The 19,585-nt window shown below is 37.9% G+C and overlaps 1 protein-coding gene across 1 annotated transcript; it reads right to left on the bottom strand.

Annotated features, from left to right (window-relative positions):
* Positions 1–293: 293 nt before the first annotated feature.
* On the bottom strand, positions 294–19,343 carry LOC133526779 (geranylgeranyl transferase type-1 subunit beta). Its single transcript, XM_061863526.1, has 5 exons — positions 18,973–19,343; positions 18,071–18,198; positions 14,799–14,972; positions 7,750–7,913; positions 294–5,149 (listed from the first exon to the last, which is right to left on the bottom strand). The coding sequence occupies exons 1-5, from the start codon at positions 19,077–19,079 to the stop codon at positions 4,667–4,669; spliced, it is 1,056 nt and encodes a 351-aa protein (XP_061719510.1). The 5' UTR covers positions 19,080–19,343; the 3' UTR covers positions 294–4,666.
* Positions 19,344–19,585: the final 242 nt, after the last annotated feature.

The following is a 19,585-nucleotide window of genomic DNA, read 5'->3' on the forward strand; positions in this document are numbered from 1 at the left end:
TACAACATTCTCGACGATGACGATGAAAAAAAACTGATACAAATTACTCGCAAGGTACCTAATCAAGGTTTCTTACAACATGCGACGCGACCCAATGAAACGCGACGATCGCTGAGTCGAACCAAATAGTTTCTTTTTTGAGACTTGGTCCGGATTGCGTAATAAAATAAAAGCTAGGTACTATTAGTGATTTTGTATGTAGGCCCCAGAATCACACTATGAACATCCCATACGACGCATTTCATCGGATCGGCCTCAAAGCCGTCTGTAGATATAATCAATGAAACCACAAATTAAACGGTAAAAATCTTTTGTATTTATTTTTTAAACACAAACAATAAAATATAAATGCGTACGCAACGCAGGCACCAACTCTACTGCGCGTCACCTAGGTAATCTAGGTATAACTAGTTTCTCCGTAGGTAAATTGAATAAATGCCATTAAAACAATTCATAAACTAATCGTAACTTAAACAAATAGCGTAAATTTGGAATACTTTAATAAATACAATCGTTTATTCAGTGGCCTTACGAGGTAATAAAAACACCTTACACATAGCAACAATATCTAACTTGAATTCCACAGACGAAGACCGGAGCAGTGCGTCGTCGAAGAGCGGTCAGAGCTTTGTATAAAACTTTATTTATTGTATGAGCTTTGTTGTTTGTGTGTTTGTATTGTGTATCTTGGATATAGTTAGAATTTTTAAGATAAAGTTAATGTGGGGAAGACCGTCTATCAAGTAAGACAGTCCACAAACTCTTTCGTCGCTTCTCATTCTTGAGTTTGTACACACACTCTGCTGCACCCAATGACGGTCTTTCCAACCAAAAAGTTATATGCCGGGCTTCCTCACATTGACATCCGAATGTTACTTAATACTAGTTTTTCCTATGTGTGTTTTGCGCCTTAACACAAAAGCGCTATGTATCAGTTCTCCCAGATTGTCACTAAGGGCGCTACGTCACCATCGATCTATGTAATGCTTAAAATCGAATCGGCTGATCGACTAACCCTGACGTCTACCCAGATTGGATATCTCCGGCCAAAAAAGGCATACTTATACATTTATCAAGGTTTTGAGAGATAAACACCCCTCTATATATATCCCGGCCAGAGTTCTCCGTCCAGTCTTTTGTGCCCCGTATTTGTTACTTAAATAATGTATATATTATATGTTACGTCCGGAGTTTTCCGGCCATTTTAACCCCAATCGAAATCAGTTTCATTAAAATCAAAATAAAGCTGCTTTTCGACTGCGAATTTGCTCGGGTGCTAATAGAATCCGTCGTAACAATGGCAACAATTGGCCGGTACACTCTAACCCCCCTTATTCATAAACGTCTACTAAAGTTAACAAGCCTCTAATAATCATTTGTCCCTTTCCATCATACCAATACGTCGGAAAGGGACCAACGATTATTAGCGGCTTGTTAACTTTAGTAGACGTTTATGAATAAGGGAGTTAGTAGATTTTCTTCGGGATTTGGATTGGGTCGGGGTGCTTTTTTGACAACTTGGTAGACGACAGGTTGAGAAGCATCAGGGTGCGTAGCCAACATGCCAATCGTTTACGGTTCATAGCGAACGAAACACAACTGTCAATGTCGCATTAATATGGAAGAGTGACAGAGAGACACAAAGCGTTACGTTATCATAGCGCTAACGATTGTAACTTTGGCTAGGCATCCAGTAACATTTAAAAAGTAGAGGCTTGAAATGTGAAGATAATATTGGCAAGTATCTATAACACATTTTTGGGGCAAGTTAAATACACAATACACAAAAGCTATAACAGACGGGCGTACCGGACCACGACCTTGGTACGGTCCGAGGCCTGTTCGATCGAGATCGGTCCGTTACAGACGCAGCTATGAGTGAAAGCGAGAAAGAAATAGGCTGACCGGACCAATGCGAAGCTAAGGGACATTTAGAAAAAAATAAAGATTTTGCCCATCATTTGGACCCTAACTAAAATAAGCTAACAAAAACATGTAAAGATATATATTATTAGTTATAAGACAAGTAAATTCGACGAAATGAAAGCCTTAATTATACCTATAAAAGCTTATAAATTACATAAATTTGTGCAATAATTTCATAAATACCTAACTACAGCAATACTGCCGACTTTCACACAGTTTTATGGCACGGGACACATACATACATTGTACCAAAGTGCTTTAAGTGCTATATTATTACAATCGTTGTTATTTCTGAGTATAGAGGCAGAAAGCATCTATTTAAGGTCGCTGCATACGATCCGTTTCACCATTCAAGACGGGAAAAGGAGTAATTTTAAGCTTACTGTAAGCTGTACTAATACCCCACAAGAGAAACAGTTTATTTTGCACAGTAACCGCATGAGGAAAGTCCTTCTGGGCTGTTCTGGGTAAGCATTTTTAGTTAATTTTATAAAAGCAGTTTTTTTATATTCTCATTTAATGTAGTTTTTGATATCTCCGTTTATTTTCCTTACATGTGTTTCTTTTGCCCCAGTCTGTTTTTTTAACTATAATGTACTGCGCCATACATTTTCTATGCAAACAAACAACGAGCTTTCCATTCTACTTCCTATTCCCAGTACTTCATAGTAAAAAAAAAACAGACTACCCTTCGCATGGCAAAGATCACGTGGGTGAATCAACTTTTTCTTGTCACACGTTGCCATGGTTACGGGAGCTTTGGTCATTCTTTGAATCCTGGTACAATGACATTTGAATTAAAAGATCATTCATGTTTGTGGTAGTTTAAGCCCTTTCTGCAATTGGCTATCTTCCAAGCATAATAATATCGATACACGGCGGGAAGAAGTTTATAACTCAATATATAAAATTAAAGAAATTTTAACATACAATAGAATTACATTAAGTTCAAATTTCTTCAATTTTATATCTCGAGCAAAATTACATTGATTCAGTGAGATGTGTAAAAGCTAAGACAATTTCGTGCTTCAAATTTGACAGATAAACGAGATGGCGCTGTACAGCTCCATACATTTTGCGTATGGAGTGTGGAATTAAGAGGAGTGGCATATCTTATGGTAGAACTGTTGCAAAAGTGTCCAGCTGTCAGCTATAAATAATAGTTCCAAATCTCCCCAGAGTAGCGCTAGAGTAGCTAAGAACCTGGGCGTTATTGACGGAGTGAATTGCGCTGTCTATGATTTGATTTTTTTGTTCAAGTACTCTTATTGTAGCGCCACCTATTTAAAGTTTTTTGATGACACTTTTTGGTACATGGAGATTTCGTTCCTTATCTCCACACACCTTCCGTAATTTTACGTAACTTCGATTGTCAAAAGTTGACGTTGGACAAATCAGTGACCGTAAAATATGATATGGCGCAGTCACCATCAGATAAATCGGAGCGGCCAAGGTGTTCACAAATATCTGAACACGTCTCTATTGTCAAAGCGTTAGCGTGCGTGTTCAGATATTTTTGAGCACCTTGGCTGCTCCGATATTTCTGATAGCTACTGTACACGGATTATTCTAAAAACTGTGGTACTATTTTGACGCCTAGCTGAACAAAAACAAAAAAAAATAGTTAATTCACCCACGTGACGTATGCACCGACCTTTAAGTACTTATTCATAGTTTATAAAACAAAATGCATTTCATACAGGAACATTGAACATTAATTAAAAAAAGACAATATAAATTGTTAAGTATGCAAACAATCCATAAAAATAAGATTTAGAGATATGTCACGAAGCAAAACAAATCTTCACACCCAAACTCATACAGACCCATATGTTAATTCAGATTTATTTGTGCCAGCTTCGCTTAATTCGCGAACTTAAAATTATGAAACATCACACAATATCCTTCTAATCTGATTTCAACAAGATAACAAGATATTAAATGCAGTATACACGAAATCGCGTTTCGCAGCGTTGCCCTATGTATCAGCCGATTTGGAACTTTGACGATAGTATCCACTAACAATGACGGTCAATGTGGAGAAAACCGTCTATCAGACAAGACCGTCTATAATCACTTTTGTCTCTTCTAACTCCTGCGCTTTTACACATACAGGTCGGTGGAGCAGGATTGAAGCTCTTCCTTTCTCACTGTGTCTGAGCAAAGTACGTATACAGATGGATTTTGAACTAAACCTACGCATTTTCTTACTTTTATCTTATGGCCATTTTTTATTTAAGTATTTCGTTTCGGAACATATTTACACCATTACGTTTTTTACACTAAAATACTAGTATTTTACCATCATATTTAATTGTACGTAACTGTAACGTGATCCGGGTTCCGACAGAATATCAGTGCTTTGTTCAAAAGAGCTGTGAAATAGCTCGGAACCCTTTTGTTTTTGCTGTAATGCGTACAGGAAGTATATCCATTTCTCGTGTTTAGTGATTATTTTTTCTTCTAATTGAATTGTATACTTTAGTTTTGTTCAGTTTGTAATGAATGTGTAAATTGTGTGTTTCTGCAGCATTTTAATAAACGTTTTATCAATCTATTCTTTGACGATCTTATCACCCAAAAAATTTATAAGCCGGTTTCCCCACATTGACCTTAACTAAACATTTGTAGATCTTATATGGTCGCAATAAAGATAGTTAGATAACCGTTTTCATGACAGTATGCAAATCGCTCGAATCCACGCGATCCCATGTATTCCACGCCTAAAAAAATGCCATCACTATGACTCCTTGGCCCATTTCTCGTGTAAACTTTGCAAATGTTCGAACGCCCGTTTAGTTATATTAAGAGTAGGCACAATTTTCAAAAGCCCCTTCTCCCCTATCAAACTGAGCCCGGCCAAACCTAAATACGTGTGCATCGGGTCCGTACAAGTATCCGGCCACTTCGAGAAGCCGCCGACGATAACGTCCTGCGTTTCGTAAACGTAGCTCCTATTGCTGCCGTAGTTTGTGTATTTTAATGTTTTGAGCATTTTAAGCGATGCTCCGACCCAGAAGCTGTAGCAGGTGTCGACAGGCTTGTTGGGGCGGCCCTGGAAGCCGTCGAGCTGGCGGAGGGCGAGCCAGCGCTGCAGGCCGCGCAGCTGCTGCGGGGAGAGCCGCGGCAGCTGGCCGGTGAGCTGCAGCGTGGCCAGCGCGCAGTACGTGGTGCCGCCGTGCGACTCCAGCGAGGGGCACTGCGCGATGCCGTAGTCGTAGCCCTGAGATATATAACTAAATATTTTATATCAAATTTTAACATATCATATTGACTCCTTATTTAATAAATAAAATTGATTTTAGAACTCCTCGTTTGAACACACGGCATCACAAACTCTTTCACATCCCCTTTACGCGAAAAAAATATAAAGCGAATTCCTTCATTGATGAAGCGTGCAAGTGTAATAATAATAGTTTATCGCACAATGTTATGTTTAATATTCCGTTAGTTGAGTTTAAGTAATGCTTTGAATAATGTTTAGTATATTTTAACTTCATTATTCTCTTTTTTTTGAATGCTTACAAATGCTTGATCTGTAGATATAATTGTTATTCCGTTCTGTTTTTTTGTATATACGCTAGTAGTTAGTGGCAACTTTATTGGTTTATGTATTAATTAATATTACCATTTGTAAGAATTATTGTACCGTTTGTGCCCAAATAAACGTAAAAATATTAAAATGTGATAGAATCGGACCAATCTAAGTCTACATCGCATTTGGAATGCCAAAGCGCGGCAATGTTACCATTAATGTCTCTATGAAAATGTGACATTTATGTTGACACTCCCTCATTTTTATCTGTTCAACTCGGCGCAAAGTTAGACTCCAACTAGATACTAGAAGCGTTTTTACGGTAGTAGTTGAGGTAGGAAAGGACTATGCGATATTAGATAGGTATTTCTATGAACTTTATTTTGTTCTATGAGCACAATTTGCCGCGCTCGCCCAGCGGTGCGCGAACATCTACGCTGCAGCAATTCATTTATTCATTGGATTCTATTGCCTAGGTAATAAGGGTGACAACATTTTGACTAAATATCTCGGTTCTGCAATGGAATTCCGCTTGGTGCCCATAGAACGAAATGAAGTACATACATTATTATTATTATTATTAAAGCCTTTATTATACGAACTGTTGGCATTCTATTTAACAATTCCTTATTATATTAACATTTTCTATGAACATGTTCGTAAGGTCTTTTAACCTAGGCCTCTTCCGAATCGCCTTTTTCTATTATATTTAGGTATTTGTCCAGCATTTTCTTCCATTTTTGTCTATTTATTGCCATTTCTTTCCAATTTTTTCCTTAGTTTTTGGTTTGCCCTTTTTTTTTGCCAACTTTTGGATTCCAATTCGTAGCTATTTTTGCCCATCTTTTTTAAGCTAAGTACATACATAGAAATACCTATCTAATGACCTCTCATTTCTGTTAGTTTTTGGACCAGGCCCCATACAAAGTTGCCTTTAAGAATATATTTTTTGTCTTATTTTTTTCTATAGAACCACAACATATTAATCACCATAACCCATCTAAAAACGGGTTATGGACGAGCTAAATTGGGGGCTAGGGGCGCCACTGTAACGCGGGTCTTTTCAAATGACACTTTCAATATATTTCTTATGGAATCATACGAATGTTAATTTTAAAAACTGGGAAATTTTCAGTAAATATAATAAAGACATGCGAAAAATATAAGTAATCAAACAGTATGGCTCTAAAGAAGGTTTAGGTGAAGGAAAGTGCAAGAAAATACACAGTTGGAAATAATACTACATTTTCAGGTCAGTAGTATAAAGCTATACACCGTTAGACAGAAGTCTAATTGGTCAATTCAAATCAATGGTATCAATTGAAAAATAACTCAGAAATAAATCAAATCACGTATCAGTATCTAGTGGCGAGTTTTTAATAAGTTCCTTGGAAATAATATAAATCATCGTTAAATGAATAATTTTTATGATTCTGCTTTGTAGGGATTAAAATTGTCAAGATTTTTATATTTTTTAGTCACGCATAATTAATAAAGAAGAATAATTATCTGTACAAATAGCTACCTACCACTATGCTGCAAATTAACTGCTTCAGGCATTTTTATCTCTCGGATATATATCTTTAAGAAACACATCGCTGTATTAAAGAAAAAACAGAGTGTGCACACGACTTTTTTTTTAAATAATGAATCACTTCTTGTATAACTAGTAGAGCTACATTAGGTCCATGTAGAATTCGAGTTTCGCGCCATACAAATCTATACTTGAAAGTTGACGTGACCTCATGATTATAAGTGAGGCAGAACTCTTAGTTTTTGCTTCGATTAGAACGAAAAAACATCGTACAAAAGTATAGGTATGGCTAAACTAACTACGTACCAAAGAGAATTTGAAATAGAGGTGTATTGTCAAAGAAAACTTTGTAGCGACGTACATTACTGCCATCTTTCGACACATAATTAAAACTTTTAGAACGCCATTTAACTTTGATCTTTATTCTTTCACTGATATGTGTTGAATTTGTTAAATATCAAAGAGTGGCGCCATCTTACCGGGCACTACATAAAGGTTATGGCTCGAAACGATGCTGCGATACCTTTGGCCTTTGATTTATTATTAGATGGCGCCACTTTTTGATTTCTAAAAGTTTTAATGATGTGTCGAAAGATGGCAGTAAATTTACGTCGCTACAAAGTTTTCTTTGACAATACACGTCTATTTCAAATTCTCTTTGCTACGTACGTACGTTTTCGTGTAAATATTTCGTATAATTGTCGTATAAAAATTCTAAAGGCTAACACAACAAAATGATAGGAAAATGACTCACTATCGACTTGATGATGTAATCGGCCGCCTTCTCCTTGTCGAAGCCGGACCAGTCGTCGAGTATGTAGCTGATGCAGGCCGCGCAGTACACGAACCGCATGTCGGACTCGCAGCCCGACAGCGTCGCTGCGAAGTTGCCTTCTTCTGTCTGAAGCGCCTTTACACCTGGAACGGTACATATTAAATAAAACATAGATTCTACAAATTAATCAACGTGGAACATAAATATAAATTTAATTGGGCTTGCTTTCACCAAATTTTATTTTTCATTCATATACCTATACTAGAATGATATCGATTGCTCGAAGTTTTCGAATTGATCTATCTTAATACGAATGGCTAATCGAACTGTCATTTTCATATTAAACAGAGCAAACGCGAAGAGCGAGCGAAGGTTATCCGTTTCAGTTTGGGTTACTTTTGTATAGGTAGGTATATATTTTATCTATACAGGTCACATTTCTCATCTCAACCGATTCTCGTGAAATTTTATAAGCAGGTTCGATAATTATATGTAATTTTTCGTCATGTCAGCCATAAATCTATTCGGTTTTGTGGTTAAAGAAATTTATTTTCTCAAATGAAATTTAACATTTCACTTAAATAGAGAAAATACAAGATAACACATAAAATATGAGTGAGCATGCAGGTAATTAACAAATTAAAATAACTATAATTAAAACTAGAACGTGTCATTTATGAGCATTTTATGTATAAATAGGCACACGATCGATTGAGGAGTAGCGCGTTGAGTGAGTGGTTCGTTTTTAGGTTATTCCCATAAATAAAACAACTTTCCTTATTTACTAATCAGGTGGTGGTATATTTACACAATACAGTAGGTTAATACTGTAGACGTTTGGATGGATGGGAATGAAAAGGAGAAGCCTCCAGATGAGGCCGGTGATAATGACATGAATTGGGAGACAACCTCACGTAAACGCAACTTAAATTTGTCACCGACCCAGCTGGAGCCTTCCCCAAAAAAAATTGTAATCGACCCGATAGAGACTAGCAAGCAGTTGGGCAATACAAATAATACAGTCGAACCTAATAATAGTAATGTGGCAGAGTTTAATAAAAATAATCCAGTTGAGGTAAATGAAAATAATACAGTCGAGTTCAACCCACATTTATACAAACACCCCAGTCTAGACAGCAAATACCGAGAGTACAATGCCGAAGATGATGGACCATTTATAGTTCATGTCTCTAGAGAGTCCGCTCCATCGTCCAATGCCTCTCTGAAACCCATCAATGTAGGCCTTTTGCTTACTCAAGGAAATGTAAACAACATCCAGAAGGAAGGTGGTATTAAGTCGGTAGGTCGCAACAGAGTAGCAGTTACTTTCTCCACAGCAGCTGATGCAAATAGCTTCTTAAAGCACCCATTACTTGACAAAAATAAGTTTACAGCTGATATCCCCTCATACCATGTATCGCGTATGGGAGTTGTTCGTGGAGTTCCTTCGGATTGGACTATGGAGGAATTAGTCAATGGTACGAATCTCAAAGAAGGCAAAGGGAAGATTCTTAAGGCTCGACGTCTGCAACGGAAGGTGGCAAACAATGATGGCTCCTCATCCTGGGTGCCAACCCAATCAGTTGTAGTTACTTTTGAAGGGCAATCCTTACCGTCGAAAATCTTCGCCTATTACACCTCTCTAGTGGTAGAAGTATATCAACTGCCAATAATTCAATGCAGGAAGTGCCTTAGGTTTGGTCATATTCAAACACAGTGCCGGTCTGATGCTAGATGTTATAAGTGTGCACAGAAACACCCCGGTGATGGATGCAATGTAGCCCCAGAACATGTGACATGTATCTTTTGTACAGGTAGGCATTTTGCTACAGATAAAGTATGCAATGAATATGGTAGACAAAAAGCCATTAAACTTGCCATGTCTGAGCAGAACATCTCATACGCAGAAGCAGCAGCACAGTTTTCAGCAGTTCGCAGACCATATTCAGATATAGCAAGAGTCATGTTTGAGCAGGTTACAGACTCTTCCCGATCTTCCCAGTCCCCATGCCACCCTAATACTTCCATGCCCACTCCTCCGCCCACCACTTCGTATCGTAAGACCGTATACCGAGCACCCCGGACGAGGGTCCCTCTGTCCCCGGGTTATGATAGAGAAGCTCACAACAATATCGTCCGAACCCCCCCACCTCAACTCCCCAATGGTCAAGCTCTGAATGGCTCTTCTTCTTACAATAGAATCACTCCCAATGAAGACCTAATGGAACTCTGTTTGAAATTTTTAACAAACATCATCGCTAAATGGAGCGATTTCCTACCGAACGACGTTGCACCCTTAATGGTTACACTCGCGGAGAGACTTACATTCCACAATGGCCCCCCCGGTCACATTTCTACAATGGAATAGTCGAAGTATCATACCAAAAAAACCTGACCTTATTCAGCTCATCAACGACCACGCCGTGTCTATTGCGGCTATTTCGGAGACATGGTTGCGTCCCGGCGCTCTTTTTAGAGTCCCGGGCTTCTCATGTCTCCGGGAAGACCGTAGTGACGGACGCGCCGGATGCGCGTTATTGATCAAGCGCTGTTACCCTTTCTTCCAAATTCCGATCCCCCCTCACTCGGATGGGATTAATGCCGTAGCTGCGAAGGTTATGGGCATTAATTTCATCTCTATATATATCCCCCATCCTGAAGAAGTTGATATAGATGAATTACAATCTATTCTCACATCTGTCCCACCTCCTCTTATAATTTTAGGAGACTTTAACTGTCACAATATCTCCTGGGGATCATACCATTCAGATTCGTTTTCGTCAGCCCTGCTGGATCTGTTCGATGTCATCAATGTGGGAGTTATTAATGATGGAACTCCCACGCATCGGGTATACCCAGGCCAGAATCCCCAATCAGTTCTCGATTTATCTGTTTGTTCTCCTAGTTTATCTTCTTTATTATCCTGGAGGGTATTACGTCAGTCATTTGGCAGTGACCATTTCCCTATTATTATCACTAAGCCTTCATCTATTCTTCCATCTCCTTCCCCTGAACCGCTGCTGAAACACAAAATACAATCAGCAGACTGGCCCAATTATGCTTTTTATGTAGAGGAAAATATAAAAGAGTGGGACACGAGCGAAATTAGTCAAGACGAAAAATATTTAAAATTTAAAAATGTTTTATTAGAAGCTGCCGATAAGTTTATCCCAAAAAAGAGAGCTGTTAAACATAAAATTCCATCACCCCCGTGGTGGAACGCTGACTGCACAGCAGCCGTAAAAAAAAGAAATGCTGCGGAGCAAGCTTTCAATGAGTCAGGAAATTTGGATGACTTTATTTCATTAAAAAAAATCTCGGCCCGTACAAAGCGTTTCCTAGCAAAGGCTAAGAAGAAGGGATGGAGGGGGTTTTGCGAGAGCTTCTCTCCTAGAACCCCCTCAACACTTATATGGCGAAACGTAAAGAGGTTCAGGGGTTCATTTAATCCAGAGTCTAAGACTACCACGGATTCCCCCTGGCTATCAGAGTTCGCAGATAGACTTGCCCCTCCAACTGTCCCCGAAGCATCCTGCTTGTTACTTCCCCCGTTGCTATGCACCTCCAGCGACTTGGATAAGCCTTTCTCATTCTCAGAGCTTAGTGTAGTGCTTAATGGACTAAGGAATACTACACCTGGAGAGGATGGCATACCATATTGTTTCTTGTCCAAGTTAAATACATCATCACAGGAATATCTACTTGGTATCCTAAACCATGCCTTTGACACGGGGGAGATCCCAGGAGACTGGAAGACCCAAGTAATTATTCCAATCCTAAAACCGTCTAAAAACCCAGACGAGGCTAGCTCATATCGGCCGATTGCTCTTTCTGCAACAATGGGAAAGATACTGGAGCACCTGGTTAAAAATAGACTGGAATGGTTTGCAGAAAATAAGGGCATTCTAGCTGACACTCAATTTGGTTTCCGAAAGGGCCGTAGTACAATGGACAGTTTAAACATTTTAGCAACTGATATCCGACTTACCTTTTCCAAAAACGAATATCTGCTAGGATGTTTTCTAGATATCTCTGCGGCTTACGACAATGTCCTTCTTCCGGTGCTCAGGGCAAAAATGCTACATCTGAGCATTCCCGCGAAGATTGTACATATTGTCACCAAGTTGTTTATGGGTAGGTCAATTAAAATTAGGAATGGTAATTCTTATCATCCACCTCGGACTTTGTGGCGGGGTCTCCCGCAAGGATCTGTACTCAGCCCTCTGCTTTACAGTATCTACACCTACGACTTGGAGCAATCTGTCTTATCCTTTTGTAATATCTTGCAGTATGCTGATGATCTGGTCTTATACACCTCAGCAAAGTCAATAGATAAAGCCGCTGCTAGTTTGAACACAGCTCTGGGTTACCTCAAAGATTGGCTTGATGAACATGGTCTTACTCTATCGCCAACAAAGAGTTGTGTAGTCACGTTCAGTCGCAGAAGAATCATGCCTGCTGCAGATGTCCGTTATGGCGGTGTTATGATTCCAAGTAAGGAGTCAGTAAAATTCCTAGGTGTCATTTTAGATCACAAAATGTCTGGCATTTCACATCACAAGTATATAATAGGTAAGTGTGAAAAAAATATCAATATTCTGCGAGCATTGTCAGGTGTTTGGTGGGGCTCACATCCATACTGTCAGAAGCTACTCTACAATGCCATCATACGCAGTCATATAGACTATGGGTCATTTTTAATGGAACCTTGCAATAAGGATGGACTAGGTAAATTAGATCTCATACAAGCTAAATGTTTGAGGATCATACTCGGAGCTATGCGTTCTTCTCCCAAGAACGCCATGCAGGTGGAAGGTGTTGAGCCTCCTTTGCCTCTCCGCAGACAATATCTTGCCGATAGATTTTTAATCAAAGCCAGTTCTTACTACAATCATTTGCTGCTTCCACGTTTGCGGTCACTTGCACTGGAACTCACTGAAAACCAATATTGGACACATAAAACTTCTCCTAAAATAATGATATCTTTTTTAAAATTAATTAATATTTACCCAAGTTTATATACATCCGGCACTAATCCTTTATTTGAAGCGGCATTTGAAACCCTAATATATACCCCTAAAGTTATATTAGACATAGGAATTTTCAAAAATGATCCTGCAGCAAACAACAAATTTAATAAATTTTTAGATAAATGGCAAGATTATTTACCGGTTTATACTGACGCTTCAAAGGTAGATCCTGCAAGATGTGTGGGAGCAGCAGTGTGGATTCCTCGGTACAATATTGTCCTCTCATTTAGGTGTCCTCCTCAAGCGTCGATTTTCACAGGTGAAGCAGTTGCTATTCTTGAAGCTGCCAAATATGCAGAGACCCATAGTATTAAAAAAACTATTATCTTCTCTGATAGTAGAAGCTGCCTACAGGCTATTGTAGGCAACCAATTCAAACTTAGAGCCAAATTTCCTTTGATTTTAGAAATCAAAGCTGTACTGCGTAGGTGTGAATTAGGGGGCCTAAATATTGTTCTCGGATGGGTTCCAAGCCACTGTGGTATTAGCGGCAATGAGATGGCTGATACATGGGCAAAACGAGCTATTGACATTGGATTAATAAAAGAGGATATTTACAGTACAGACCTTCTGAGTGGTTCACTGTCGGATCTATTTAATACATGGCAGGAGCAATGGGATACCTCGAGATTAGTGACAGGTAGACATTATGGCTGTATACAACCTCGTATATCTCGAAAACCGTGGTTCTATCGATTCCGTACGTCTCCGAAATGGGTAATATCCACCATCTGTCGCTTACGTTTGGGCAAAGTATGTACTCCGTTATTTCTGGCTATGATAGGTGTTCGTGCGAACTCATTGTGTGATTGTGGGCTTGATGAGGGCAACTTGGACCACATTTTCTTTGCATGCTCAAAGTGTAGCTACTCACTGTACGATGTATTGCCCGATAATGTTCCACGACCTATATGCTTCAGCTCGCTACTTTGTTACATGGATCCTATTCTAACTTCTATCCTAATTAAATATTTACAAGCAAATAACATTAAACTATAAATAAAGTATTATCTTTTCAGACCTAATTATATATCTTTAATTTTATACATACTCTACATTATACATTTATATGGTTTTCTTCTCTCTCACTTCCTTCATGTTGGCACCATTAACGTTCTGTCATCCGCTTCCCGCTTATTTGCTAACAATTGTATACGTCATGTGTTCGTTTGTGATGTCCATAACAATTATTTGTTTTTTAGGTTCTCCCTACCACATCCTTCCACAAGCTCAAAATATTACCGAACACTCTCCTCTCGTGTGAAAGTCAACACCGACATTGGCGAATTCACCCTGTGCAAATTGGCAGGGAGTAAAAGCCAGAAGAAGAAAAAAAAAAAAAAAAAAAAAAAAAGGCACACGATCATGCTCAATAAAGTAAAGCTGTATATGTACTGTATATGAACATGTGGTTATGTCCAAATTAAATACAAGCTGCTTATTTTTCACTAACTACAAACTGTTGCTAAGTCATTTAAGCTACGGAAAGAGAGACTCGTAATCTGTGATATAAAAACAGAGCTTACCTTCTACGAACGCCTTCCAGTTGACCCTACTAAGGTCGCCCCCAAGTGTGACACAAGGCGGTACCTACGTCATGGCAAGGTGGCAGCTATAGTGAGCGTTATGGGCTAGCTTGTTAATAATAACACTTACAAGTCTTGGCTATGTCCCTCCTACCTTCTACTAACGCCTTCCGGTTAACTCTGCTGAGGTCGTCTCCAAGTGTGACCAAGGTACATAGCGCAGTGTAAGTCATTGCGAGGTGCCCGCAGCGATAGTTCACATTTTTGAGTCTAGGTTGTTAATGCAAGTCATAGCTGTGTTCCTCCGATTTACCTTCTACTAACGCCTTCCAGTTAACTCTGCCGAGGTCGTCTCCAAGTGTAACCAGGGTACATAGCGCAGTGTAAGTCATGGCGAGGTGACCGCAGCGATAGTGCGCGTTTTTGAGTCTAGGTTGTTAATACAAGTGTTAGTTATGTCCCTCCGACTTACCTTCTACTAACGCCTTCCGGTTAACTCTGCTGAGGTCGTCTCCAAGTGTGACCAAGGTACATAGCGCAGTGTAAGTCATGGCGAGGTGCCCGCAGCGGTAGTGCGCGTTTTCGGGGTGTAGCTCTATGTTGATGGTTGACGAGCCCTGGAAGCCGCACATTGACATGTCACCAGCTGAAATACAATAAGGAACCAAAGTTATTAAAAGTATCTGTCAGATATAAATAGCAAACCCCAATATCAGTCGTGCGATTTACTGAAAATAAGGGTCGCTACATAAATTTGCATTTAGTATCATCATCATTTCAGCCGAAAGACGTCCACTGCTGGACAAAGGCCTCCCCTAAGGACCTCCACAACGAATGGTCATTCACTGCCCTCAACCAACGGTTTCCCGCGACTTTAACCGGAGTCGGTCAATCTAGTATCAAAATACTACGACATTTAATCTTGTTTGGTAATTCAAAACGTAGGATTTTAAATATTTTTTAGTAATATACTGTATAGAGTAGACGAATTATGGAAATAAAGGCTAAGTTAGACCATTAGAGTCGGACTAAGCGAACTCTGCATGGCATTTGCAATGACAACGTGTGGAATGTCATCATTTATGCCAAATTTCTATGAAATTATGACGTTTACAATGACACTTCGTCACTTTGCTCTATTCAAATCGTTGCAAAGTTATCATATATGGACTAGGACTATTAGGTACTCGTACATGGTTTTTATTTTTTCGCATTGACTACGTGAGCAATACTGGTTTCTATAATGAGACACAGAGGTCACGCAGTGAAAGAAAACGTTTATTGTTTAAAAATATAACTCTTTGTCTATTTTAAAAGGTACCATTGATTCGGTTGTGATGTACCTACATTTCAGGAATGCTGGCAGTTTGAAAAGTATGTCGGGCGTTCTTTCAAATATTAGGCCGAGTTTTTCATGTTAGAATTTTTAAGTTTTAATGCAAGAGGGTTAAACCAACTTTGCCTCCGAGTGAAACACAAAAATTTTCACCACACCAACACGAGGAAACTACTAACTATGAAATACCAAAAAATTCAAATGAAATCAAATCCAAATGAACGTAAAAAAAATAATCATTCAAAATCATCATTTAAAAGTCAATTCCACTAGCTAACACAAGGAAACAACTAAAAAATTTGCATCTGATTACTTTGCCCCACATGTGGATAAAATGCAACTTTCTCATTCGTTTTTGAACAATCAAGAGGGCCTTTACCAGTTGGTGTGGTGAAAAATACTATATTTAAGTTAATTGTGTCGTGACTAAAGACATGTACATATGTTTGAGCCATAAAAGTAAAGTAAATCAAGTGGAGCTACTTATAATCTTTTAACCGCCATATAAAAGCCGTTAAAATGATAAGAAACTACAATGTTTACCCAACAGCACACAATACCACTCACGTACAATGCAAGGCTGTGTAAATACATTTATCAACATAAATCATGTTTATTTAACATTATACCCAACAATCAGAGGTAATCAGTACTGACTAAGGAAAAGGGTAAAGCGGGACCCTATTACTAAGACTCCGCTGTCCGTCCGCCCATCTGTCCGTCTGTCACCAGGCTGTATCTCATGAACCGTGATGGTAAATTTTCATAGATGATGTATTTCTGTTGCCGCTATAACAACAAATACTAAAAAAACGGAACCCTCGGTGGACGAGTCCGACTCGCACTTGCCCGGTTTTTTTTAAATGACCAGCGCAAGTTACGGATGCTATAAACACCAATGGTGTCACAGGCGTGTTGCGCAACCGTGAAGTAAATAAGAATTATTCTTTCATAAAGGACAAATCCAGTCTCCTCACAATTAATACAACATCCCTATGAATAGAAACAATAGGTATAAGACAGAATTAGCCAAATCTTAATGTAAACTAAGTATGAGAAAAATGTACTTCTTCCTAAAATTTAAAAATTGTATAAAATGTATAAAATGTATAAATCCTTTATTTCAGACAGTAAAGTAAATTTCAATTTTTCTACATTTCTTGCATATTTTATTTTTTCCTGTCTGTGTGCCATTTATTGGCAAAATTTAAAAATTACTTAAATATAATTAAATTTCTTAAAATACTTTGCTGAAATTATTTAATAATGTATTTCCTTAAATTTTGAGACAACATTGGCACTTCCTTATAAACTTGAATGTTTCAACAAATGGCTTAACTTAAAATTAAAATTACTGCATGAGAATTGCATGATTGAATCAGACACAGCAGCAATTTCACAGTTTAAATCTGTGAGAGTATAACAAATTGTAAAATTATTATGCTTCCACCATGTTTTGCGATATGAATCCAAATTGTTAGGAAAATCTGGACTTGGATGGGGATGAGGATAATTCCTACTAGTTTTTTTCTGGATTGCATAATCTACACCAAGGTTTCTTAAAGTTTTTGCAGTCACAGACCACTTGAACATTTCAATCAATTTCACAATTTCACGGACCCCTGTCAAAAAATATTTTAGGAAAAGAATAAAAACCCATATTCATACCTATTTTAAAATATACTTTTACTATAAGTTTCAATTACACATAAGTCTAATAAGATTTAATTCCTAATAAGTATTTTTACTGTAACTGGTCTACTATATAACAGACGCGCTCAGTTTGTGATATTTGCAATTATAATGTCATTTACGAATTGGATGTATATGTGTATTGCATTGTATTTCTAATTATTAAATACTGTGGAATGGAGTATCGAAACAAACCATTGTGGTTTAACGATACTTTTTGATCAAATATTCTGTAATTGTGATTTATCTGTAATAAATAAAAAAATAAAAAAAATACTACAGGCCCCTGGTAAACATGCTACGGACCCAACTTTAAAAAACCCTGATCTACACTTTTTGTCAATGTCAATTCGCCAAAGTATAAACGTGCACCTACCTAGGCTGTGCCTAGGTTTGGACACTATAGGTCTAGATTTTTAGCAGAACTAGACAGAACCATGTTATGTATGAAATATCATATGCCAGGACAACGCGAAAAAGAAGAAGGAAGGAGGCAGAACCGTGTTAGGGTTCAGGATACATGTTTTGTATCAAAAAAAAAACATCTTTCCTGTGAACAGTAAAGGTGCCAAAATTAAGGCTATTTTAAATACCACTTTTTATGTCTCCATAAAACATGGCCAATGTATTTATGTTTTGGACAGGATTCCTATCCTACTGCCTTAGTTTTTACTGTTATTATGTGTTTAAAAAACAAGTAAAAAATTAGCACTCACTCTCTTTGTTTGGATGCACTTGAAGATGATACAGCCATTCTATAATCCGGGACCGGAGCTCCACAGATATAGATGTAATGGAGCCCAGCACATCCAACCCGGCCACTGAGAAATATGCTATTGTTACCCTGAAATAAGAAATGAGTTTAGTCCAAATACACTGGGACATTTACACGTTTGAAGCTTGATGACCCGGTGTCCCCGTCATTAAGTGAATTGTCCCAGGCAATGCTTACATCCTCATTTAAGGCTTAACATCCCAGTGATAATCACAGGAGAGCCAAATTTTTTCTGAACTAATTTGATGTGACAAAGTGTGAAAGTGCCGATTATAATATGTCATATTTTCATAGTAATTTGACATTTGTTATGATACTTCCACACTCTCTCAATGCCTGTCCAAAGTTAACTTAGTTGGACTCTAAATTATTAAATATTTGGGGATAATCTTCTAACCAACCTAGCACCAAACAAAGCCAGATTTGTACTATGAAAACTAAGCAATGATGTACATACCTAAATAAATATATACATACTTAGATAATACAAAAACTACCATCTAATACTTAAAATAAAAAGTTTAATAACAGGAAAACTAACAGAAAAATACACTTTTTGGATGATAAGCTTACCAGACTACAAGAACATTTCAGACATAATAACATCATAAACAGTTTTCTTCTTGTACTTACTTCAGTAACAAGTACAAATAACATCAAGTTCATAAAAAACCTAATACAAAGTTACCAAGAAAATACAAATCACATGTTTCTTGGAACATTGGATTTAATTGTTAGCTTTTATTGGCTGTATAATTAATAAAGCAATAAAATATGTAATCAAAGTGTTTGCGACTACTGAAAAGTTCAACATTCTCATTAGGAAGTCACAATAACACATACCTTGTAGTATCATGTGAAGACAATGATGAAGGCAAAATATCTAGGAACCGCATGAAATATTTAACATGTTGCCTATGGGCCATTTCCAGGTTCTCTTGATTACTCATGATGATAGCTCCTCTTCCTCTAAATGTACAACCGAATGAGATATAAAAATCTTCCAACCGAAACAATCACCAGCTTCTTTGGCAATGTACTGACTGATACAGTGTGAGGCAGTTTATTTACTAGTAAATTTAATACATCACTTTATCATTTTTTAAATATTTTAATACTTTAATCACGGCTAATTCACATTATCCTGCCTCTTACTTTTCATAAGTGAAGTGAAGGTGAAGGGCGAGGAATAGCGGGGTGAAGTAACTGTCAAGATGTAGTCCAAACTCAGGCTAAACTCTATAATGACATTGATATGATACACTTTGAGAGTGTATGCAGCACGATATTTAACAGAAAAATATGTTTTATCAGAGTTCCTAATAAACACAACAAAAATCATGAAAATATCATCTTTATAATAAGCAGTAGCCTTACTGTGAAAACAATTTACCCAACGCGCAACTCGGACCAACCAACGTCGTGTCACATCCAATGACAGCTGTCATAAAAATAG

The sequence above is a fragment of the Cydia pomonella genome, chromosome 17, assembly GCF_033807575.1.
Source record: "Cydia pomonella isolate Wapato2018A chromosome 17, ilCydPomo1, whole genome shotgun sequence".
Lineage (NCBI taxonomy): Eukaryota > Metazoa > Arthropoda > Insecta > Lepidoptera > Tortricidae > Cydia > Cydia pomonella.